Here is a 26,170-nt window from a genome sequence, read left to right on the forward strand (position 1 = left end):
ATATCCTGTAATTGTCTAACACCTCAGATTGATTTGCAAATAATTTTATCTTTCCCCTGAATTAAGCCTTCCCTTTACTATACAGTATTACTTTATTTAGTGAGAGCTTCTTTCTTTGGATTATTTATTTATTTATTTATGAGGGATACAAAGAGAGAGGCAGAGACATAGGCAGAGGGAGAAGCAGGCTCCTGGCGGGGTGCCTGATGCAAGACTGGATTCCAGGATCCCAGGATTAAGATCTGAGCCAAAGGCAGACACTCAACCACTGAGCTACTCAGGTGCTCAAGAGCTTATTTCATTTAACTGACTAACAAATGATATTAAAGCAGTCATGCTGGATTTTGGAAAGGTCCTCATTACTGAAAAACATCAAATTGTGGGTAACCACAGTAATTCTAGCCCTTCTGATATATTGAGTGCCTTCTACAGGTATCTGGCCCAGGGTTACATAGTCTGTGTACATTATTAAGAAGCTTCTAACAACTCTGCAAGTTTTCATCATTCCCATTTAATAGATGAAAAAATTGAGATGAGAGAACCAGGGTCTGGAACCCAGATTTCCCTAACTCTAAAGCATGTAAAACAATAAAAAATGGAACAAGATTTGCTTAAGATGTGTAGAATATTAGTACTAGATGAAATCTGGGGAACCAAGATGAGAGTTGGCCCGGGGGTTACCTGCACCTAATTGTTACCATATAAATTTATCAGCTGCTCTTCAGTTCTGGTAAATTCACTTCTAGTAAGTAAAGGATACCTAGATACACATTGTACATCGGGAACATCTCTAAGAGAACCACGCTCCTCTATCAAATGTAACATGAAAGAACTTCGGTGAAGAGAAGCTTATACTTTTTGAAAGTTCAAACTGATTAAACCAAAATATATATTTTATTTAAGTTAATGAAGTGACTATTCCACCACAAGGATTTAATTCATGCCAAGTGTGAATTTCTTCATCCAAGGCATTTATCTAGGCACAAAAGCCTCAATTGGGGATCAAGCAGTAAAAAATATTTTCTCCCTTTCTTTAATAGTTTGTTAATATAAAACAGCCAAATGGTTTCCTTCACATTTAAACAAAATAAAATTCACCTCTAGGAATGAAAACAAGCAGAGATTTCAATCCAAAATGGTTTCCGAAGCAAGTTCCATAGCAAGCAATGGGTTCCGAAGCAATCTCTGTTATAACTGATAACAGAGATTTTAAATAAATGCATCCTCTCGATGTAAACTATAGAAGAGTTTCACGACTTAGCTCACCAGTGAGCTAAGGGCTGTGCCAGTTAAGGACTCAGAACTGGTTCAAGTATGAAAGAACAAAACACAAATATTCAAATATATTCCAAACCAGATTTGTATGGAAAGTTCTTTCTATGTGTTTATTTATTTATTTTAGTGCTTTACTTCTAGCCAGTCATGTATTAATTTTGACTTAATTCCTTCTCTCAAAAATGGAAATCATCTCAATGACAAGCTATTCTTTGTGAATTATTCAGACTTTAATTCACTTATAATGAGATTAGTGTAAGCTTGAGGCACACTTTATTGGTCTCTAATTAACACACAACAAACCATCTGAACTCTTCCAGTTCTTAAAATCCTGATATCTTTGTTTCAATTACCATAATTTGACAACCATTGAAGAGATGAATTACCATGGAAAATTAGAAGCTCCCTTTCCAGGCTTTAGCATTTTATTGGCCCCTACTTCCCCATCCTCCCACTTACATAATTTAAGTCCTTAACATAGGGAGGCATATTCAATTTATCCCTCACTAAGAATTTTAAAAATGGGCATAACATCAATTTTTAAAATTTATTTATTCATGAGAATTTTATTTATTTGTTCATGAGAGACAGAGAGAGAGAGACAGAGACAGAGACAGAGACAGAGACAGAGAGACAGGGATTCTGTCACGGGACTTGATCCCAGGTCCCCAGGACCACACCCTGGGCCAAAGGTAGGCACCAAACCACTGAGCCATCCAAGGATCCCATAACATCAATTTTTACCTCAAAATTCTTCTCATCTCCTCCTAAGCCAACAGATTCTTCTGGGGCTATAACCAGACTCATCCTTGGTGTCAGGAAAGTGTTTCAGGAAAGTGTGGTAACCATGTGTTTAAGACTCCAGTATTCTTGGGGCACCTGGGTGGCTCAGTAGTTGAGCTTCCGCCTTGGGCTCAGGTCGATCCCGGGGTCCCAGGATGGAGTCCTGCATCAAGCTCCTGGCAGGGAGCCTGCTTTTCTCTCTGCTTATGTCTCTGCCTCTCTCTCTCTGTGTGTCTCTCATGAATAAATAAATAAAATCTTAAAAAAAAAAGACTCCAGGATTCTTAAATACTGCTCAAGAGTGCTGCTCAGTATGAACCAACCAGGTTATTCTATTTCTTGGAATACCTCCTGGCTTTCAAATATGGACACATGGGCAAAGAACTTTAAAATACTACCATTCCTCTGTTCATCTCTCTCTTTTTAGTTATCCAGAAGGAAACCAGAAGCTCTTCACAAGAGGACAGGTATAAAACCACATTGGCAGTTGAAGCTGACAGAAGGACTCTGGGGTCCTTCAGACTGTGGATCCTAAAAGGAGCATAGTTGAGACAAGACAAGAAGACTTACAGCTGGAACCAGGGCTCTGGGTAGTATTGGTGCAGGTTTTCCTCCCTTACTTCAATTTGAGCCTCGCAGTATTCACTGGAACTCTCTTGCAGGAGGATGTCCCCAAGGAGCCGTTTAAAGCACTTCTACATTTCTGGGATTTTTTTTTTTTTTAACAAAGTCCTCAAGAGGAATAACAAATTCTGAGAACACTTGAGAAGACCAAGTGCAAATGCACCATTGGGCTGCTTTTCATTTTCCACAGACACATTACTGTAAGAGGAAACAACACTTGATACCAATCAACTTAGCTATTAAAAAGGAAGTTGCGTGAACCTCTGGACCCTGTGTGTAAAGCTATCCTCAGATGCTCACTGTCCTCATCCATGGGTCAAATCAGATGATAAAAACTAAGGTTAGAACATGCAGTCTATGCATCACAGATGGTTAGTGGTGATCTTGCCTTACAGGGTGTAGAAAAAGGAGTTGGGGTCATGCCACTGTGGTGGGTTTCCTAAGTCCTGTGTTCCCTTCTTTCCTTTAGCTCTGTTTCACTTGTTTGTCTAAAAAAAGTAATTCTTTAATGCCCTGCATTTTATGTTTATAATATTTATTTATTTAAAAGTATTTTATTTATTTATTCATGAGAGACACACAGAGAGAGGCAGAGACATAGGCAGAGGGAGAAGCAGGCTCCATGCAGGGAGCTGGATGCAGGACTCAGTCCCCAGACCCCAGGATCATGCCCTGAGCCAAAGGCAGAGGCTCAACCACTGAGCCACCCAGGCATCCCTATAATAATTATTTAATTCTAATTTAGAATATCTTTCATGAGAATAAAAATGAGCCTTGTTCATGTGGAAATTTTATTTGTGTGGTGCTTAGGTGCTTAGTCTCAGCAAGAGGAGCAAGTTCAGCACCACCCCTTCTTCAAAACGTATCTACATAAAAACAGAGTAGAATGGTAGCTATCAGGTACTGTGTGTGTGTGTGTGTGTGTGTGTAGGAATTAGGGAGATGCAGTTTACAAACTTGCAACTAGCAGATAAATAAGTCCTGGAAATCTAATGCACAGTATAGTGATTTAAAAAATACTGTATCATAAGCTTCAAAGTTTCTAAGAGGGATCTTAATTGTTCCAACCATAGAAATGAAATGATTATGTGGCATATTAGAGATGTTAGCTAATAAAGAACTAGTAATCATACTGCAATATATAGATGCATCAAATTAACATGTTGTATGCTTTAAAATTGTTATGATATACCTGATATAGAGTTAATATTCAAGATACATAAAGAATTTATACAACACCAAAAAAATAAAGGAAAAGGAAAAAAAATCTCACTAAAACATAAGCAGAGAACCCAAATAGACATTTTTCTAAAGAATACATACAGGTGGCCAACAGAAAAAGATGCTCAACATTATTAATCATCAGAAAAATGCAAATCAAAACCACCATGAGATATAACCTCATAACCATCAGAATGGCTAAAATAAAAAAGATAAGAAATAACAAGTACTGGTGAGGATGTGGAGAAAAAAGAACTCTTGAGCACTGTTGGTGGGAACATAAATTGGTGTAGCAACTATAGAAAAGAGCAGGAAGTTTCCTCACAAAATTAAATATAGAAATACCATAAGATCCAATAATTCCACTGCTGGGCATTTACTCAAAGAAAAGGAAAACACCAATTTGAAAAGATATAGGCATCCCTGTGTTTATTGCAGCACTATTTACAATAGCCAAGATACGGAAGCATCCTAAGTATCCACTGATTAGTGAATGGATAAAGAAGATGTGACATATATATGCAATTATGCAGTCATCACAGAGGATGAGATCTTGCCATTTGGAACAACATGGATGGACCTAGAAGGTATTATGTTAAGAAAAATAAGTCATACCGACAAAGGCAAATACCATATGATTTCACTCATATGTGGAATCTAAAAAACAAAACAAATGAATAAATAGTAGAATCAGACCTATAAATACAGAGAATGAGCTGATGATTGCAAAGGGAAGGGGCTAAGAGATGAGAAAAATGGGAATAAAAACCAACAAATCAACACATCGCATACCTTAAACCTGTACAATGTTATATGTCAGTTATATCTCAATAAAAATCTATCTACAGATAACCATGTTTCTATTATATATTCATTATATACTCCAATTCTGAACAATTGGAGATGTTCTAGTAGTATGCATCGCCAGTGAGTGCTATATTAATGTTAATCGATTTGAAATATTTTTTTTTTGAGAGAGAGAGAGTGAGAAAGAGTGAGAGCAGGGGAGGGGCAAAGAGAGGGGAAGAGAATCTCAAGCTCTGACTCAGGGCTTGATCTCAGGACCCTAAGATCATGACCTGAGCCAAAATCAAGAGTCAAACAATTAACAATTAACTCTGCCCACCTGCAACAGTCATGAGCTCCCAGACCACCACCTAGCTCAAGTAATAAGAAACTTGCTCACTAAATTCTTCATAACAAGTAATGTTTACAGTGCCTGGGTGGCAGTCGTTAAGCAGCTGCCTTTGGCTCAGATCACGATCTCAGGGTCCTGGGATCGAGTCCCACATCAGGCTTCCCGCTCAGCAGGGAGCCTGCTTTTCCCTCTCCCTCTGCTTCCCCTCCCCTCATGATCTCTCTCTCTTTATCTCTCTCTCAAATAAATAAAACCTTAAAAAATCAAACAAGTAATACTTAATCTGGTGATACTTGCCAATGAGAAACCAACCTTAAACATTAAAAGGTGTTGGGATGCCTGGGTGGCTCAGTGGTTGAGCATCTACCTTTGGCTCAGGGCAAGATCCTGGGGTCCTGGGATCGAGTCCCACATCAGGCACCCCACAGGAAGCCTGCTTCTCCTTCTGCCTATGTCTCTGCCTCTCTCTGTGTGTCTCTCATGAATAATAATAAAAACTTTTAAAAAGTTAAAAGATGTCTTTGAAAAAAAAATAAAAGGTGTCTTTGACCTTTGCAGCAGACAATGTTTTTCCTCTTTGAGGTTAAATCTCCTTCCTTAGACAAAGCCACCAAAATTCTGGAAATAATGCATCTGCAACACATACAGCCAGCAAGGAAAAGTACCCTTGAAACATGGGAGAGATAGGTCTTTGGTGCTATGGGACTTTCAAAAGCATGCATAAAAAATATCTCTTCTTTTCAGCATTGAGTTGCAAGGTTCCCTAATCTCATGCAGAATGGCCTATTCATTTGGCACTGCCTCTTGTGCATGTGATACATCACGTGGCTCGAACAGATTAGTGCTAAGGGAGAGATTTATTTTTTTTTCTGAGTAGATAGATATACAAGCCAAACTATTATGACAACTTGATAAATGTAGCTTTTGAAAATGCTCTCTGTCGTAATAATACAACAAACAACAAGAAGGCATGCTGCCAGGCATCATCCATCAGTAGGTGAGCTGGCTGGGAATAGACACAGCCCTGGTGTCACACTAGCTCTTCTCAATCTGCCAGAGGCTTTAATGTGGCCTAAGAAGCCAAAAGAATAGTTGGCCTGAAAGCTGAATTTTCTAAGCAATTTTAAACAGAATAGGGGGTAACAGAGGCCCAAATTTTAAAATGGTGCTATAAATGGAGGCCTTGACTTAAAAGTGTTTCTTTGGCATAGGTAACATATTTTTGTAACCTTAGTTTTATAATTCAACACCTCTGCTCTCTACTAATCTCTCATTATAAAAACATTCTGAATGCTGTGCCAGCTTAGAGACCCTGGTTTATGAATATAGAGAGGGGTTACTAAAACTTCATGTAGAGAACAAATTCAGTATGAATGGAAATGATGGAGGTTTGGGGAAAACATTCTGAGAAGACATCCCCTATGTTTGCTTGATCTTCTCTCTACCTTACGAAATTAAGGAAATCTTCATTGACTTTTACAGATTCTCTAGCAGCAGCTAAGAGGCTACAGAATTGTTAAATTAAAATGTAGACTCACATGAGGATATTATAGACTGAATTTTGGAGAGTTTCAAGTTGGTTTATTTGCTATTATGAGTGTTTGGGATGTTCTAAATTACAGCTAGAAAAATCTCTGCCAATTTTTTTTCCAAACAAGTATGATTTTACATATCTCTGCCTGTTCTTCAAAGACAGACATGCTACAACAAAGCATGAGTTTTCACAAATATGGGCTGAGGTTATGAAAATGAGGAGTACACTCATGCAATCAAAAAAGAAAAAAGCAAGAACAATGACAGTGTAAACCACAATGATCATGCCTAACTTCTAATGAAGCTGCTCCAAGCATGCTGCTCAGAAAATCTAATGAGAAAATGTACAATAAGCAGTCTGACAGTGAAAATGAGCCCCCGTGCAGGGTTTCTGGCTAAGAAGCTTTTGTATAATGCTTTCAGATTTATAGTCATTTAACACATTTATTGAGCCTCTAATCTGAACCAGTACTATGCAAGGTACTGTGGAAAACAGAAAAATGATGACCTGACTCTTTTGAAGTTATAATTTAGTTGGGAAAAAATACATATGAGTCCACCTAAAACACACAACAGTATACTTCATAGTCAATAGCTAGTGGGTATGATCTGGATACTAAATCCAAAAGGAGCTGGACAAAGGGACAAGCTGGTGAGAGAAAAGGCACCATATTAGGTGCAATGTCCGATATGGGCCATGTGTGTCCCAAGAGTGTGATGGGAGAAAGGGTTACTCAAGAAGGAGCCTACAGTAGGTTCTTGGCCTTAATATTCTATTCAGTAAATTTATCCAACCCTGAACTGGATAGGTACCTACTCTGTGCAAGGCAGGAAGATATAAAGAAAAGCAAGATAAAACCAGTGCCCATAAGCTGATAGTATAGAGGAAGACAGTACTGTCCACATAAACACAACACATGCCAGTTTATGTAATGGTAATTCAAAGTGGTGTGAACAATAAGGACTTATAAGTATAGCAAAGTGAGACTAAGGGACATTGCTGAGGATGCAACTTTAAAGCACATCAAGAATTTTGTTAGCTGGGACTGGGCATGGAGGGGCATTGGAGGTAAGTGGCTCATTAGAAGAAGAGGTGGAGAGACTAAAAGTAGTGTGGTTAGCATTTTAAAGGACCAGGACAGTCCTGCCATTGTCCAGGACCATTTTTCACTTTAAAAAACCCCCATATTTTTGGTTTCTTTAATTTACTCTTCTTCCCCGCACTCTAGATTTCGATCTCTGAACCCCAGCGCCTAGCAAAGTGCTTGGTGTTTGGGTTATACTCCACAAGCATTTCCTGAGAAAAGAAAAGAGGGAGGGACGGAGGGAGGAAGAACAGGAGGAAGAAAGGAAAGGCAAGTGGGAAGAGAGATGACAGGGAACAGAAGGAAATGCTGTCAGGGGAATTTCAGGCCATGAAGAACTGTTGACTGAGTATTTGCTCTAGGTTTTGAATCTTGAAACCTGATTAGAATCTTTCTATAATAAAATGAAGATGAAAAGTGTAAAATGAAACAAAATAGTTACCAGAGGAAAGAAACTCTGGCTTTTTTTACCCCAGACTGTTTATTTTCACATATTTACTAAGTTGTATTTGTCACTGCGATGTATTTGCTCCCTCTGGAAGATGGTGGGGTGCAGGGCAGGGGGCTTGCTGCCTTTGGCTCGAGATTCACTAGCAGGAAGGACATGCACTTTATTATACATACACACATGCCATAAGCTTTGCAAATGATCTTACATTTGCTCAGTAGCCAAAAGAGGCGAAGAATGAGAATAAAAACAAATGTGTTTTAGCAACATCAAGTCCAACTTTTCCATCTTCCCCATGAGGAAAATGTATATTATGAAACTCTAGGACTCTCACAACCTCACCCGATACAACCCTAGAGCTGGGAATTTATGAATTATTTTGGCTAGAGACAAAAGTTCTTCAATCCGCCCATATCACCCAGATGTCCATTGCAAGATGGGGGCCTGGAGAATAACAACATTTTTCTTTAAAACCATTCATATTAAGAGCAGCTTTTGTTCCTCTTCCTATCTGGCAGCAAAATGGGTTTTGACTGCATATGTGGAGGAGAAAAGCTCTCTGTCTCAGGCTCACACATTCAATTTTAGAGTTGAAGGACATACTAGACATTCGTTGGATATAAATACTTATTGAACAACTATTCTGTTCCAGGCACTATCCACTTGACATCATGGATGAACAAACGAAACCCCAGAAAAACTACAAACCCAATCCAGTGTCACATAGCTAGAACATAGTGGCGCTAAGACTCAAAATTATTAGTTTGATAAAAACATAAAGGAGATAGTCTACAAAATAGGTTAAAGGTTCTCAGGGAGGCGGTGAAACACACTACTATTATGAGAGCCAGGCTCCCAAGCAGTGCCTCTCTCTTACTAGGAAGGGATCTCAATCTTGACCAGTGAGTCCTACCCCAAAACCTAGAGGTAGGATTGGCTGTACAGCTACTTAAGGTTGGCATATGTAGTAAGGTTGCAGCTAATGATCCCACATGAATATGATGTTACTTAGTGTTATATACTTATTCTTTCTGTCTCCAGGTAAAGCATCCTTCCCCCAATGTATGCAATTCTGATGACTCTTATCTTTAGCTCGGCATATCTGGTGTCCCTTTAATTTCTATCAATCTCTCTCTCTCTCCCTTTATCCTTCCTCCTCTTGCCCCTTCCTTCCTGCCAATCCCCTCTGCTCCATTGGTTGAAACTAAACAAAACAGGGTTAGATAAACTCCTCTTTTCTACTGCACAAATTGGGCCCAAGCAGAGATAACAGAACTCAAGTACTCTTAGGGAGCCTATTAAGGGTATTGACAGATGCTGATTTGAAGGTAGAAAGTTAAACTCTACTCTATGGATAAGAAATTTCATGAACTTAAAGGAGGTGGATCCCAGAGAATTTGCAAAAAATACCCCAGTCACTGGGCATTAACTTAGTCATTTACTAACAACCTGGAGGCATAAAGGGTCATACTTGTAAGCTTAATAATGGAATGGAAGGCAAGTTGAGAACTTACTTAGTCTATTTGCCAATTTGGGCAGGTTGACCTTGATGAATACTAGACAACTGTGTAACCATTCAGAAAAGGTATTCCCTTGGCTTGCAGAAGGGCAGGAACAATCACCACTTTTATGTCCTGATACGCTGGTGCCCAAGACTTTCCTCCCATGCTACCAATTGGATCATTTCATAGAAACTTGAGTGAGGAATGGAAACATATACAAATTTATCAGAAAATCCTTCCTCTTCAATAGAGTAGCAGTTTTAACACTGGATATACATTAAAATTATTTGGAGAGCTTTAAAATATTTTATTGTGATTAGGGCTCCACCCCAGAGATTTGAATTTAATTGGTTTTCAGCAAGGCCTAGATTTTTTTTTTTTTTTTTTAAGATTTCCCGGTGATTCTAAAGTACAGCTAGGGTTAACACCATTGCCACATATGTATTACCTATTTACAGAACTGGGTGAAATTCTCTTCTTAAAATATTTTGCAATTACAATAAGCAGAAATTCAAATAGAAACTTAATAATTTGGTAAATCCCCCAAAGCAGGTGCTGAACCTTTGGGCCTTTTATCCTGAGTTATACCTACTAACTTGCCTATACAGGGTAGATGTTCAGTATTTATTAGCTGCATGAATGAAAATTGGGAAGATTCACTCTCAGACGGTTTTACATTTTTAAGAATTTACCCATTTCTTCTGGGTTATCCAATTTGTTGGTATGTAATTGTTCATGATAGTCCCTTATGGTCTTTTAATTTATGAGGCATCCACTGTAATGCCTTCTCTTTCATTTCTGATTTTATTTGCATCTTCTCTCTTTTTTTCCCTTAGTCTAGCCAAAAGTTTGTTGGTTTTGCTTATCACTTCAAAAAAAACCCAACTCTTAGTTTAAGCTCTATTTGTTTTTTTGCTTTTTTTTTAAGATTTTATTTATTCATGAGAGACACAGAGAGAGAGAGAGAGAGAGAGAGAGAGAGAGAGAGAGGCAGAGACATAGGCAGAGAGAGAAGCAGGCTCCATGCAGGGAGCCCAATGTGGGACTTGATTCCGGGTCTCCAGGATCATATCCTGGGCCAAAGGCAGGTGCTCATACCGCTGAGCCACCCAGGCGTCCCTCTAAGCTCTATTTGATTCATTCTGATCTCATCTTTATTATTTCCTTTTTTCTGATAATCGTGGACTTAGTTTGTTCTTCTTTTTCTAGTTCAGCCCAATAAGAAATCAGAAGATTGAATCAAAAATCAAATATCTCCCAACAAAGAAAAGCCAGGACTTAATAGTTTCACCAATGAATTCTACTAAACATTAAAGAATGATAATACCAATTCTTCTTAAACTCTTCCAAAAAATAGAAGGGGAAACACTTCCAAACTAATCTTATGAAACCAGTATCTCTCTGATACCAAAGCCAGACAAGTACACTGCAAGAAATGAAAACTATAGGCCAATATCCCTAATGAACATGGTTGCAAAAATCATGAATACAATTCTAGTCACCTGAATTCAATAGCACATTGCAAGGTTTATACACCATGACCAAGTAGGGCTTATCTGTGGGATGCAAGGGTGGTATAACATGTATAAATCAATCAAAGTCATACACCACCTTAACAACGAAATGTAAAAATCATGGCCATCTCAGCAGATGCAGGGAAAAGTTCACAAAATTCAATATCTGCTCATGATAAAAAAAATAAAACCTCTAAAAATAGGTGTAAAAAGAACTTACCTCAACACAATGAAGGTCGTATTTGAACAACCCACAGCTAACATCAAAATAATGGGAAAAAACTGAAAGCTTTTCCTCTAAAATTCAATATACACAAGAATGCCCATTTTAACCACTTCTATTTAATGTAGAGCCAAAAGTCCTAGTTACAGCAATTAGATATGAAATAAGAGGCATCCAAGTTGGAAAAGAAGAAATAAAATATTCTCTGCAGATTACATGGTCATATATGTAGAAAAACTTAAAGATTCAGCAACAACAAAAAACTACGATAAATAATAAATTCAATAAAGCTTCAGGATACAATGTCAACATAAAAATTAACAGCATTTCTACACATTAAGAACAAACTGCCAGAAGAGGAAATTAAGAAAATCCCATTTACAACACCATCAAAGAGAATAAAGTGCTTAGAAATAAACTTAACCAATTAGGTGAAAGACTTATACCCTGAAAACTATAAAACAATGATGAAAGAAATTAAAGGCATATATAAATGGAAAGATAACTCATGTTCACAGATTGGAAGAATGTCCGTGATACTCAAAGTGATCAATAGAGTCAATACACTTCCTATCAAAATTCCAATGGCATTATTTACAGAAATAGAGAAACAAAGCTATAATTCATATGGAATTTCAAAAGACCCCAAATAGCCAAAGAAATCCCTAGAGAGAATAAAAAAGTTAGAGGCATCATACTTCCTGATTTCAAACTATATTTCAAAATTATAGTAATCAAAGTAGGATGGACCTGCGTAAATACAGACATTTAGACCAATGGAGCAAAACAAAGAGCTCAGGGACACCTGGGTGGCTCAGTGATTAAGCGTCCGACGTTGGCTCAGGTTATGATCCTGGAGTCTCGGGATTGAGTGTCACATCGGGCTCCCTTCATGGAGCCTGTTTCTCCCTCTTCCTATGTCTCTGTCTCTCTCTCTCTTTCTGTCTCTCATGAATAAATAAAATCTTTTAAAAAAATAAAACACAAAGAGCTCAGAAGTATATTCACACATATATGGTCAACTAATTTTTGACAAGGGTGCCAAGAACTCACAATGGGGAAAAGATAATCTCTTCAATAGATGATGTAGGAAAATTGGATATCCACATTTACAAGAATGAAATTGGACACTTATTCTCACAGGAATACAAAAATCAACTCAAAATGGATGAAATACTTAAAAGTAAGACTTGGAACTGTAAAAATTGCTAGAAGAAAATAGGAAAAAAGCTTCTTGACATTGTTGTTGGCAATGACTTTTGTCATGACACCAAAACCACATGCAGCAAAAACAAAAATAGGTAAGTGGGACTAGATGAAACTAAAAAGCTTATATACAGCAAAGGAAACAATCAACAACGTTAAAAGGCAATCTACATAATGGGAGAAAATATTTGCAAACTATATACCTGATAAAGGGTTAATATCCAAAATATAAACTCTCACAATCAATTGTTAAAAACCAAATTATCTACCTAAAACTCAGCAAAGAAATTGAACAGACATTTCTCAAAAGAAGATATACAATGGCCAACTGGCACATAAAAAGGTGCTCAACATCACTAATCATCAGGGAACTGCAAATCGAAACCACAGTGAGATATGAGCTCATACCTGTTAGAATGACTATTATCAAAAAGACAAAAGTAACAAGTATTGGTGAGAGGTGAAGAAAAGGGAAACTTTGCACATTGTTGATAGGAAGCAAATTGGTAAATTGGTAAAACTATTATGGAAGAATATGGAGATTCCTCAAAAAATAAAAAATACAAACTCTATAGGACACCTGGGTGGCTCAGTGGTTAAGCGTCTGCCTTCAGCTCAGGGCGTGGTCCCGGACTTCCCAGGATCGAGTCCCACATGGGCTCTCTTGGAGGAGCTTGTTTCTCCCTCTGCCTATGTATCTGCCTTTCTCTCGGAGTCTCCCATGAATAAATAAATAAAATATTTTTTAAAAAAATACAACCACTATATGATTCAGCAATTGCACTTCTAAGTTTATGTATCAAAAGGAAATGAAATCTGGATCTTGAAAAGACAGCCGCACCCATTTTCACTGCAGCATTATTCATAATCACCAAGACATGGGTGACATCTAAATGTCCACTGACAGAGGAATAAGTGGTATACACATGCAATGGAATATTATTTAGTCTTAATAAAGAAGGAAGTTCTGCCATTTGTGACACCATGGAAGAATCTGGAGGATATTATGCTAAGTGAAATAAGCCAGACACAGAAAGACAAACACTGCATGATCTCATTTATAAGTGGAATGTAAAATAGTGAAACTCATAAAAGCAGAGCCTAAGTATAATGGTATTTTACCAGGAGCAGAGGAGAGGGAGAAATGAGGAAGTGTTGGTCAAAGAGTACAAAGTTTCTGTTATGGAAGATGAGTGACTTTGGGAGATTTAATGTATGCATGGTGGTAACAGTTAACAAGACTGTATTGTATACTTGAAAGTTGAAAGAAGATACCTCTTAAATTTTCTCAGCATATACATGCACATACAGTAATCTATATATTATATAGGTGTGAGAGATAAGTTATTTAGCTTCCTTGTGGTGATCTTTTCACAGTGTATAAATACATTGAAACATTAAGTTATATACCTTAAATATATGTTCTTTTTATGTCAATGGTATCTTAATAGTTAAAAAAAAAAAGAAAATTGAAGAGAAATAAAAACTTCACACGGGCTATTGAACTAGCCAAATAAAGAATTTTTAAATAAACAGAAAAAAGACAGCCAAGAGTTACAAATTCCCAATAAAGGAATTTGTAACTAGTAAAGGTTGTGGACATCAAACATATTGCCAACCATTGCTAGTAAAGGTTGTGGACATCAAACATATTGCCAACCATTTTTTATTGTAACAAACAGGTTTATGAGGTAACATAGGCCATAAATTGGTTCCAAACATTCAGTCTTTGGACTTAGTGTATTCTCCTGAAAGGAGATCAGATCTTAGAGAGGGGGAAAAAGCATCCCTCTAAAGATATATGATCTGGATGATTAGAAGTCCTGGTAATACACTGAGATTAGGCTTTAACCTGGAAAGTAAAAGGAAGGCAACCACAAACTCTTAAACATCTGAAGTGTGAAATCTTCCCTAACACAATGAAAAGAGCATCTCATATAAATGACAGAGTAATCAGATCCATTCTGAACTTGTATATCTTTCCTTTAAACAAAAACTCAAGCATTTCCAATGAAAACAAGGCTGATAACATACAACACTAGATGAATAACAGATAAATCTTGCTTTAGGGCTCATTTTAGCTGAAAGTTCTAAAACCTCTTAAAACAAGTACTGTGAACCTTAATTGGATGTTATGATAGAGATGAAATGATTTTAAAAGAAAAAAAAATATTTAAGAAGCCAAATCTTAATGTTAAAATTTTCTTTTGGTATTTATTATTTTATGGTGTAGAAGTTACTTGCTAACTAAAGTTTATATTACTGTAAGTATCAATATTTTTATGGGAGAAAAATTATGTTTGCAATTAAAAATTCTGAGGAGCAGCCCGGGTAGCTCAGCGGTTTAGCACTGCCTTCAGCCCAGGATGTGATCCTGGAAACCCGGAATCGAGTCCCGTGTCGGGCTCCCTGCATGGAGCCTGCTTCTCCCTCTGCCTGTGTCTCTGCCTCTCTCTCTCTGTGTCTTCATGAATAAATAAATAAAATCTTAAAAAAAAAATTCTGAGGAGTTAACTTACTTTCCCTTAGCACAATTATGAAATGTCAAGTTTGAATGATCTTCCCCATTACTGTGAGATAAGACTCCTTGAGGATGTTTATTTTAATTTTTCCGTATTTATATTGACAACATTTTGGCAGCCACATCCCTTTGGAATAATATCATAATCTTCCTTTTTTCAGATACCTCCACAGTGTGATGATATCATAATCTTCTTTTTTTTAGATACTTCCACAGTGTGATGATTTTATTTCTTACTCATCTAATAATTTTATTCAGCTCCAAAAATTATATTCAACTAAAAAAATTCAATGCAAAATTTATTAACTCTAAAAAATGCTTTCATCCTTTATAAGCAAGCCATTTTTTTGCTATTTGGGTATATATAAATTTGACAAGCTCTTCATTTAATCAGTTGGGATTTAACAAAATATTCTTACTCTTAATATATTAATCTATTAATCCATACTATTTGTTAGTCTGGAGATTAATTTGGCATTTCAGAAAGTAAAAAATGTCATAAAAGACCTTTAAGTCTTCTTCAGGCACCAATATAAAGGTTGACACTGCATGTAAGAGCGTCCAGCTATCTGACTCATTGCCATTTCAAATGAACTGCCATTTACTCCTTTGACCTTGGTCTTGGCACAGACATAGTACAGTGGTACATATGATGTTACACACAGTATTCTTAAGTGCTTTATGCATCTGGAATTCCTTATGGGAAAACTTAAATTAACTGGCTGAAGACAAAGCTAGAGCTCTCAGAGACAGATCTTTAGTATCAAATTTAAAAACTATATGCTTAAGTAATTTAGGCTGAAGAAGAATAGTTTCCACTAAACAAGCCACACTACTAGATCAGTCAGAAAAATGCATTTGTTAAAAATGTTATTTCAGAGTATTTAGCGGGGTAAAGTGAAGAAATAGAGAAAAGCAGCAGCTTCTCAAGGTAGTTGGTACACTGTTTAATTCACTGAAAATAAAGAACCGTCATAAAGTACAAGTACATATATTCTATTTTCTAATTAGGAAAAAAAAAACCCAAACCAGACATTTTGATGCAAAAATGAAAGCAGAATTAGTGATGTAAGATTAGCGAGAGTCATATATTCCACTGGGTGTTGAATGTAAGTGATAAATCACTAAATTCTCTTCCTGAAACTAATATTACACTACATGTTAACTAACTAGAATTCAAATAAAAATTTGGGTAGAAAAAAAAGTTGCATTATCAGAGTTATTCAATGAAACTTAAGTAATCTTATGGAAATTAGTAAAGGTTGTAGAAAGAACGTTTATATGGTGCCTTCTCTTATTGGTCAAACCAGGGTTGCAAGTAAAGGCAATTATCAATACTCCAATATCAGAGATTGGGGAAATTAAGCCCTCCTTACTTTCTGTGAGCCGAGAAAAAGGATAGGGGAAAAGCCAAAGAAAAGATTCTGCTCAGTATCTCCCTGGGTCAAGGCTTTTTCTCCAGCATCAAACACCACCAGTGAGAAGAATGAAGGATTTTATATTTAATGCTTGTCCATATTTTCACTCTGCTTTCCCTGCACTGATTTTTATTTTCCTGGACTCTTCAAAAGATCACTCAGAGAAGATGTTCTCAAACTCAGAAAGTTAACCAAGCCTCTTCACAAGCTCCCCATCCATCACAGAACATAATTAATTCCAGAAGTTGAGCAGTTGTCCTTTATTCCATAACATCTGAGTATTTTAACTGCTTTTACAGTTCTATCATATTTGGAATAGAATAATTATTAGCTGATAGACTTAAAAATATCAGAGCTAAAAGAGACCTGTGAGAACATATCACCAGGCTGGAAAATTGGTCTGGCAAATTAATTCAACAGGTGGATAGGATTTATTTGGGCTGAATTTGAATGCTTACCAGTAGACTATAACATGTATTCTACAGGGCCTCTAAGGACATATACATTCATAACCTCTGATCTTTCTCAAGGGTATAAGGTGATCAAATTAAATTTGAATGTCTAAATGTAGAATGGAGATGAAAGAAAATCCATTAAGCTGATTAGCTATTCAAAATGAATATGAAGGCCACAGATGACCATTCACAGAAGGCTGCTGGTCTGCCCTCCCCTCATTGTTTTAGCTTCCTATCCAGCCTAGTATGAGTTTACTGAATATATATATATATTTTCAATATTTGAAAGCCAAATGAAGACATACAGGCTATATGTTTACATTTTTATAATTTACATTTTACTTTTCCAATGCATTGTGAGTAGATGACAACTGATATCCTCAATAGTATCTCAATAAAATGCTAACAATTAGAGTATTAATTTACTAGGTGAAAAAGCAGTAATTGTGAATTTCACATAACATCAATATTTGATGCTTTGCTGAATGATAAAATTCTACCTGTGACTGTAATTTATCCCTTTTGTTGCACATCAGTCTCTTATTCAGTACAAGAGTCTCACAATGTGGCATTCACATCAGAGAGCCAGTATGAAAGTTCTCATACACTCCTTACCAATTTTGTGAGACACATGTTCTGGCTCAACCCTATAGAATATTCAAACATGGCCATTTGAAAAAACTGCATAATAGGAACATTTCAAATTTGTACATTTTGGCTTTGCTGATGTATGTTTGTTATCAGTTATATCTCATGGCACTATCACCATGTAGCATCATGCAGTGCAGATGTAGGAAGTTTTTGATACTTAAGACTAAGAAAAGAGGTGAATCATAAAAGTGAAAGGTCTGTTTTTTCCTAATCAGCTCAGAGATCTGGCTTGATATGAAGCAGGCCTCCAAAGATGACAAACATGCTAGTGGATGCAATCCAATAGCTCCATCTTCTGAGTAGACCCAAACACCAGTGTGGTTAAACAGCAAAATTGATCTGGTTTCTTACAGGATATGCCCTTTGGCCAGGTTTCCCAGGGTACATCATTTCCACTGGGATCTGCCTGGAACCAAAATGGTCTCCAGTTATCAGTGGATTCAGTAAAGGAAGACCTGTCAGATCATGTGCAGGCCTGGATGACACAGAAAGGAATGAGACTCGAACTTTGAATTCAAGAAATTTTTACTCATTAGAGTATGTTGACATTTTTCTGAACCTACATCTTACTACTTTCCACTCTTCATGAAAAATCTAGAAGAATCAGCAGATATATGTATGTTTTTTCCTTCTTCAGTTTCATGTTTTATAATATACAGCAATTTTAATCAAACGTCTTATTTGTCACATATAATACTTTTCAACATCAAGTAAAATTCTTTCATTAAAAAATATTACTATTGTGCTTTGTATTTTATAGTTTGGAGAAAAATCTAGTCATAGACCACAGCTCAAGATACAGTTCTGAATTATTATTCTTCCAAGTACAATGCCTCAGGCCTTTACTTTCAGCTTAGCAACCATTAGCCACTATCCACCTTCACCACTGCTCTCACTCCCATGCCGAATTCCCACAGCAGTTTCTGTTTTTCCAAATCTCCTCATATGCAAAATTCATCATTCACTGAACTGAATAACCTTAGGGAACTTCCATTCATTATGACATCAAAACACCAAACCCACATATCAGTCATTTGCAAAGTGCTTGATAGCACTGGAATCCAACATAAACTCATATGGTGTTAATGTTAAAATGGTTGCTGGTTTTGCCAGTATAATTAAGGCGATTCAAAAAGCATAATGTATCATAAAGCTTTAATACATGAGGTCCATTTCTAATTACAAATCCTCTTTCTGGTTCTAACATGACAACAGAGGGACGTCTGGGTGGGTCAGGGGTTAAGTGTCTGCCTTTGGCTCAGGTTGTGATCCTGGGGTCCCAGGATCAAGTCTCACGTCGGACTCCCTGCATGGAGTCTGCTTCTCTCTCTGCCTCTGTCTCTGTCTCTGTCTCTCTCTCTCTCTCTCTCTGTATCTCTCATGAATAAATAAATAATATCTTTTTAAAAATTAAAAAAATAACATGACAACAGATAAAATTTGCTTGGTAAATGAGATAAATTCTATATTGCTTAGTACATAGAAGTATATTAATAACTGAGCTATAGATGCATATATTTAATTCCTGGTAACTTCCTTTCATCTGGATTTATGTGCGACCAAATTCTCTGCATACTCCCAACCACAAAAGTATGCACTGAACCTGTTACTGCTGGGTCTTACAAACTCCCCACTCATCCTAGGGGGGTGCAGGACTTACTTGCTGCTGAGGCAGCGTCTCAAGGAGTAGGAGGCTCCTCCCCCGCAGGTGCGTGAGCACTCACTCCATGGGCCCCATGCATCCCACAGGCCATCCCGGTCCTCTTCAGAGCGTGCTGTCCTGGAGCTCTGTGAGAAAAAAAAGGATGGTCAGTATCATGTCCCCAGTGACCCGTGAAATGTGTCCTAAAGTGTGGGTGTTCTGTATGTCTAAATATGGTAGCCTTGCTGGAGATGAAAACACTAAGCAGATTCTTTCCAATTTAATAATGTGTGTATGTTTGCAGAGAGGGCTATTTGATTTTAAGTTTAAGGACCTAGGGTCATGCCTGAAAGGGACAGAGATTGCATAATGGAGCAACTAAAACAGGGAGCAAGAAATAGGAATCTGGGTAAGGGGTAGATACATCGAAGCCACATTTTGCACTGAAGTCACAATTTTGCCCAAGGAGCATAAGTCTACTCATCTACTACTGCTTTGTGAAAACAGAGAAACTGCTCTCAGAGATGTTTCTGCTCTGAGAAGCTTGAAATGTGTTTATCAGCATAACCTTCCAAAATTTAACAACTCATACAACTGACACATTTTTTTTTAAGGGAGGAACATCATTTCCAGATTTCAGACTTGTTAATTAGAATAACTACATGAAGTAACCTCAGTAATGCAGGGACTGCCTCTTGGCACTCACAGATTTGCTTGTTACTGACAGGCTTCCTAGTGAAATCTGCACCTACTATATAGAAAACTGTTTATGTACCCATCTCCACGTTAAGCCTTACTTTTCTCATAAGAGGTAAAGATAAAATTTGTGCCATAGGCTCTGGAGTTAGAAACTGCCTGGGTTGGTATACGGATTCTGTTTTTACTAAGTGTCCTTGAACAATTAAATTACCACCCGCCTACACTAAAATTTCCCTTTCTATAAAATGGGGAGAATATTATAACCACACACACACATCCATACATACTCTGTAAGAAGATTGGCTAAATGAACTTAGCCTAGGACCAGTTTCAGAGTAGAACATGAATATTACCCACAATTATGTTATTATAAATCGAGAATGTCATATACATACATGCACGGTCGTATTAGCCTGCTTAAGCTGCCATAGCAAAATACCAGACTGGGTGGATTAAACAACAAAAAATAATTTTCTCATAGTTCTGGATGCCAGCATGGGTGGCTCCTGGTGAGAGCTTTCCCCTTGGGTTGCAGAAGGCAACCTTCTCACTGTGTGCTCACATGGCCTCCACTTTGTATGAGGAGAGAGAGAGAGGGAGAGAGAGAGAGAGAGAGAGAGAGAGAGAGAGAGAGAGAGAACACGAGAACAGAGCAAGCTCTCTGGTGTCTCTTCCTCTAAAGATACTAATCCCATCATGAGGACCCCACTTTCATGACCCCGTCCCAACTAATTATCTGCATTACCATCACACTGGGGATTAGGACTTCAACATATGAATGGTGTGGGGGCCACAATTCAGTCCATAGCAATGGTTCTACAAATAGTGAATGTAAACTGGGGTCAAATTATTTTACTGATAAATTAAACATGATATCCAAACATTAAAGATGGCATCTTCTGGTATCAATCAAGGACATAATCATGAAAAACATTAAAGTTCCAAAACTATTTAGATTTGGAAAAAAAAAAAACATAAGAAAGATATACATGTTAGACAATATGACAATTTCATCTTCAGTTTTCCCTCTAAGAGAGAGCACAAGCGATGTGCAATAAATACCGTGAAAGGATGAGACATGGAGGCGAAAAGGAGGGTTACCTCTTATGAAGCATTGAGGGAACTTGAGTTAATGTAAGTAAAGTAACCAGGGCATAGTAGGTCTACAAGTGGTAATTTGTATTGTTATTGATGTTGTTGTTAATTTTGTTTTTAATCACTCTCTCATGGCCTACCTGTTTATATGCAAAGTGTTATCACACAGAAGGGGCTCCTGAAAAAGGAAAGAACATCCTCTAGCCCCTCAGAAAACTTTTTTTTGCAGTAGTAGGCTTCTTTATGGATCAGTTGCTATGGGGCTGCTCTGTTGTCAAATTGACGACTCCTTGGACCTTTTAAAACCTGAACAGGCAAAGCTAGAAACCCCACCTCAGGGTGTTGCATCAAGGCTTGTCTAACTAATATGAGCTTTACTTAGATTCATAGATTCGTAAGTCATTTGAAAAGGGCTAGCCCAGGATAGCATGTTGGTTAAGAGCAGGGACTGAAAGACTACTTAGCCCTGTTGCCAGGGCTGCTTATCGGTCACCTCTTTATGCTTCAGATTTTAATCAGCAAATAAGGATAATAAAGACTATTATTATGAGAATTAACAGTTCATATATAAAAGTCACATAAGGTTGAAAACAGCCCGAATGTCCATCAGTGGCTGAGTGCATAACTCAGATATGATATATACACACAACAGCACATTATTCAGCCTTAAAAGGAAGGACATTCTGACACATGCTACAACATGCATGAGCCCTGAAGGCATCATGCTAAGAGAAATAAGCTTAGCATAAAAGGACAGAAGGAACAAAAATTATATGAGGCACCTCCAGTAGTTGGATGCATGAAGACAAAAAGTGGAATGGTGGTTCCTGGGGGCAGGGGCACGGGAGGCACAGGCAATCGTTTTTTAATGAGTACACAGTTCCAGTTTGGGAAAATGAAGAGAATTCTGGAAATGGACACTGGTGATGGTTGTACAGCAATGAGAGTACAGCCTTTAGGTGTACCTAATGTCACTGAACAGTGCACCTAAAAATGATTAAAATGGTAAATTTTATACATTTTATCACAATAAAAATACACACATACAGACATCCATCTTTCAGAAGCTAATAGGGCTTAAATTAGCACTGTATATGCATTTGCCCCTTTTATTAACATTATTTATTGTTAACATTATTTATAAACACGTGCACTCTGAAAGGTTGTAGAAGGTGCTCTGGGAAGGAACTAGTGTTTTTTTTTCCTACTGGGTTTAGCTGAGACACTGTACTACTAAGGCATCAGCTCTCTGAACACCCGGATGTTCCCACAGCAGAACCTCCCAGCCAGCCACCTGCCACATTGCATTTACCTGGTGTTATGACCTGTCAGTAGTTCGAGGACCCTATAAAATGTGGAACAGAATGGGCAAAAGAAACACTGGTTACCTCAGAGTCTGTTCTTTCTAAAGGAAGTATTTACTGAGCTCCCAAGCCTGGTTTTTAGGATTAATAAAATCAATCTTTAATCAAGGCAATATGGGGCACTCTGTTTCCAGAACTTAATTATATACTGAGGGAGAAAAGACTCTTTGGCAATGAAGTATACATTGTCCACATATCCATTAAATTCATTCCTCAGATTTTTAACAAGCTTATTGTGCATCTTCTGGCTCCCTTTAAGTTTTCTCTGTGTGACTGGAAGAAGTTCTGTTGAGAGCTATGGTATTTGCTGGATGCAGTAACTATTTGTGACAAACATACATTTGCACAATGCAATGTCCCTCACTGTATTCAAATTAAATAAGTCTGAGATGAAAACCAACATCACAAATGCTAGGATTCATGAAATAATTAAAATGAGTAAGATGAGTGATTACAAATTACGATACTATCCAATGATCACAACTGCATAAAAAGAAAAATCCACACGCAGTATTCACATGTGAACTCCATTTCCATGTGAGATAAGAACACTAGAATGCCAAAGCCTTGGGAGGTTTCCCTCTGGCTGCTCTCTAAGATGTTTTGGAAATAATGTATAGCTGAGATGTTGTTTTTCTAGAGAAATTGTTTCAAAGTCTATGTTGAGTTGCTTGGTTTATTTTCATGTACCTTGTCCAAAGAAGCACTAAAACGGCTCTCAGGTGAGGTTGTACAGACTAAATCTCTTACCTCATCATAAGTTACAGCTTTCAGCACAACTAGACATACAAACTGCCCACGCTGCTCTGAAACAGATCACACACGAACCCGGAAGTAAGTCATGGGCCTGTTTCTCAAACTGGAAGATTCTCCAAGTTGTCTTTTAGCAAGTGGAATAAACATAATTCATGTCAACTGAATCCATGTTTAATGTTATAGAACGTGATTTTACTCCTCTTTAACTGTGCCAGATTTCTACATTTACAACCAGAAACACCAATGCAGCAATGCATTTCAGGTCATTTAAGACCTACCAGCATCAGCTTATTACGGTTTTTAAGAGGGCCTCAGTATAAACAACTTTTGTGCCTGGTCCAGATGGGATTGGAGCTTACTCTCTCTTGTTTGGAAATGTGCGTTCCTCTTTACCACAGTAGCATTTTTTTTTAAGTCTTAACTTTTAATTGCACCTAGCAAGAGAAACTGAGGCAGAAATAATAAGGAACTAGATAATGAGTTGCCTAGAAGCAATGATGGTTGTTTCTGAAACCAAAAGTTTAAGCTTTTAAAATATACCTTTGGCAATCTTTCCAATTGGATTTCTGTCAAATAAATATAATATTTTTTAATGTTTTATTTATTTATTTATTTATTTATTTATTTATTTATTTATTCATTCATTCATTCATTCATTCATGAGAGACACACAGAGAGAGGCAGAGACACAAGCAGAGGGAGAAGCAGGCTCCCTGTGGGGAGTCTGCTGTGGGATCATTACTTGAGCCAAAGGCAGACCCTCAACCACTGAGCTACCCAGGCATCCCTAAATATAATATTTTAATCTCAGTATCTCAGAAACAAGCTCACAGATGCTATACAACACAGTGACCAAGAGATTACTCCTGACCCCACTGCAGGGCATTTCAGCAACAGTGTCAGGTGAGTTGGTGAGCGTTTGCTATGAATTGACCAAGAACGAAATGGCAACCACTAAATTCTGTAAGTAAGACTCCAAGTGTCATCAGATTTATCAAAAATGATCAAAACTGCATATGATGCTAAACTTGAGGAGAAAATTCATTATAAATCCTACCCTTATTACAGCAGTCATTTTACTTTGTAGTGGATGGATGGGATAGATGGACAATGGGTACCTCTTTTGAGCCAGCATTTTAGAAATCCAGCAAACGCTGAGAGAAGAAAGGCCTGCCTGCATCTTGGCTCTATAATATCTGAAAATTGAGTATTTGTCTCGAGTTATTCAATTGAGAAAAAATTCAGATCTAGAGTTCTATATCTTTGGTGCCACATGATGACCTTTATATGTAGCATTGATGATGACTGCTACATCAACTACTTTCTTGTAAGAAAACTCAGCAATCAACTCTCAGCATCCATCCATGCATTGCTCTGGCCAGTTAAGAGTTGCTAAGCCTCAGTCAGTGATGACTGCCTAGAATGTAGGCTGTGGCCACAGATGATCATGTACATCCTAGAAATATTCAAAGATCAGAATAGGTTCTCTGAGTATATTAATCTCAGGATGGTGCCATTTCTTCACCATTGCTGGTTTACCTAATCATGATTTTTCAACTGTTTGTTTGCAGTTGGTTTCAGAGCCAATTGCTTTGAAATCAATAACCAAGTCTCAGGTGAACAGATTTAAGCCTGATGGCTATAAGTAGTTAAGCATTTGGAGTAACCATGTGAAGTATGTGTTCCCTGCATCTCACTGCCCAATAGACACTGAACCTTAGGATGACCTTCTATGGTCATGGGACGGGTTACGCAGGACTTATGAAAAATATTGTAGGATGAAGCACAAATTAGCAGTAAAAAGACTCTGCAGTTCTATTCATGTATATACAGAGGCCTTGGAAAATATTTTCCCCAAATGTTGTAACAAGAGGTCAAGCTATATGGAACGCAATAAAAACAGACGTAGGAGCTGAGGGAATGGGTGATACAGGTTTTTGTAAAATGGGAGTCAGAGAACAGATGAAGTTACATTATAAGCAAAGTGTTTTTCAAACACCAACAGTTTTTCAAACACCAATCTTCAAATGCAGCAAAATGGGTTACGAGACGAGGCAAAGAGCCGTTCTTACTATTTCAAGATCAGCAGAAAGGCACCAGAGTCTCTGGTTTTCCTCTCCTCCAAGACAGCATTTAGCTTAAGCCATCTGGAGCTATGCATGTGACTGCACAAATGGATGTCACATTCTTCTAAATTAAAAAGAGGGGGCAACCTCCCCAGTAATGAGAGGACCATTTTTCTGGGGCGAGCCCATGCAAAGTGGAGAAATCTACACACAGAAACATCCTGTCCCTATACCAAGCTTTGAAAATGAATCTGCAGATTCCATTTGTAACTCTCCTACACATATCAGGTCTCTATAAATTTTATCTAATCTGTGGCTTTTTTGACAATTTGGAATACTGGTTCTTTCACCAACTTCACGTGTTAGGGGTTGTGATTCCCTGATTTGAGAGCTCACGGACGTTAAGCTGTAACTGGGCTCTTGTAAAAGTCCATTGGCTTTTTGATGTACTTTCTTAAAGAGCAGAGCATGTGGATACTGAGGCATGCGCTTTCCCAGATATTTGCTGCTGGCTTTGCTTAGGAAATTCAGATCATCTGGTTCTTATCACAGCTGCACTGCTGGGGGATATGATGAACTGCCAGTGACACAGTGCATGGTCTCTCAGAGGCCACTGCATGAAACCTGTCCCCTGCTACTGAGAAGAAAAGTCAATTCTGTAATACGGTGTAAAAGCTATGCAGGTCTCAGAAAGACTTTTGGGCACCTGGCTTCCTTTTTCTTCCCCTGTACCTGTTCATGAGTGCACCCTAGCATATACCTTTCCCAATTTTGAGAGGGCACCTAATTGCACCTGAGCCTGGAGGGTTGCTGGTGAGGGGAAAAATGCTGAGATTTACTAAGAACCTATGTGCCAGCAAGTAAGCCAGAATCTACCCAAATTACTGCATTTAATCCTCACAGTGATCCATGTCAGGTTGGATTCCCCCTCCCCTTATTTTACTAACAAGA

The 26,170-nt window shown here is 37.7% G+C and overlaps 1 protein-coding gene across 1 annotated transcript in view; it reads right to left on the reverse strand.

Annotated features, from left to right (window-relative positions):
- ADAMTSL1 (ADAMTS like 1) overlaps window positions 1–26,170 on the reverse strand; it is a 379,096-nt gene that overhangs the window by 326,786 nt on the left and 26,140 nt on the right. Inside the window, 1 exon segment of the mRNA XM_055302598.1 lies at window positions 19,258–19,385. Coding sequence (XP_055158573.1) covers window positions 19,258–19,385 — 128 coding nt within the window.

This window comes from Nyctereutes procyonoides, unplaced genomic scaffold, assembly GCF_905146905.1.
Source record: "Nyctereutes procyonoides isolate TBG_1078 unplaced genomic scaffold, NYPRO_anot_genome, whole genome shotgun sequence".
Classification (NCBI taxonomy): domain Eukaryota; kingdom Metazoa; phylum Chordata; class Mammalia; order Carnivora; family Canidae; genus Nyctereutes; species Nyctereutes procyonoides.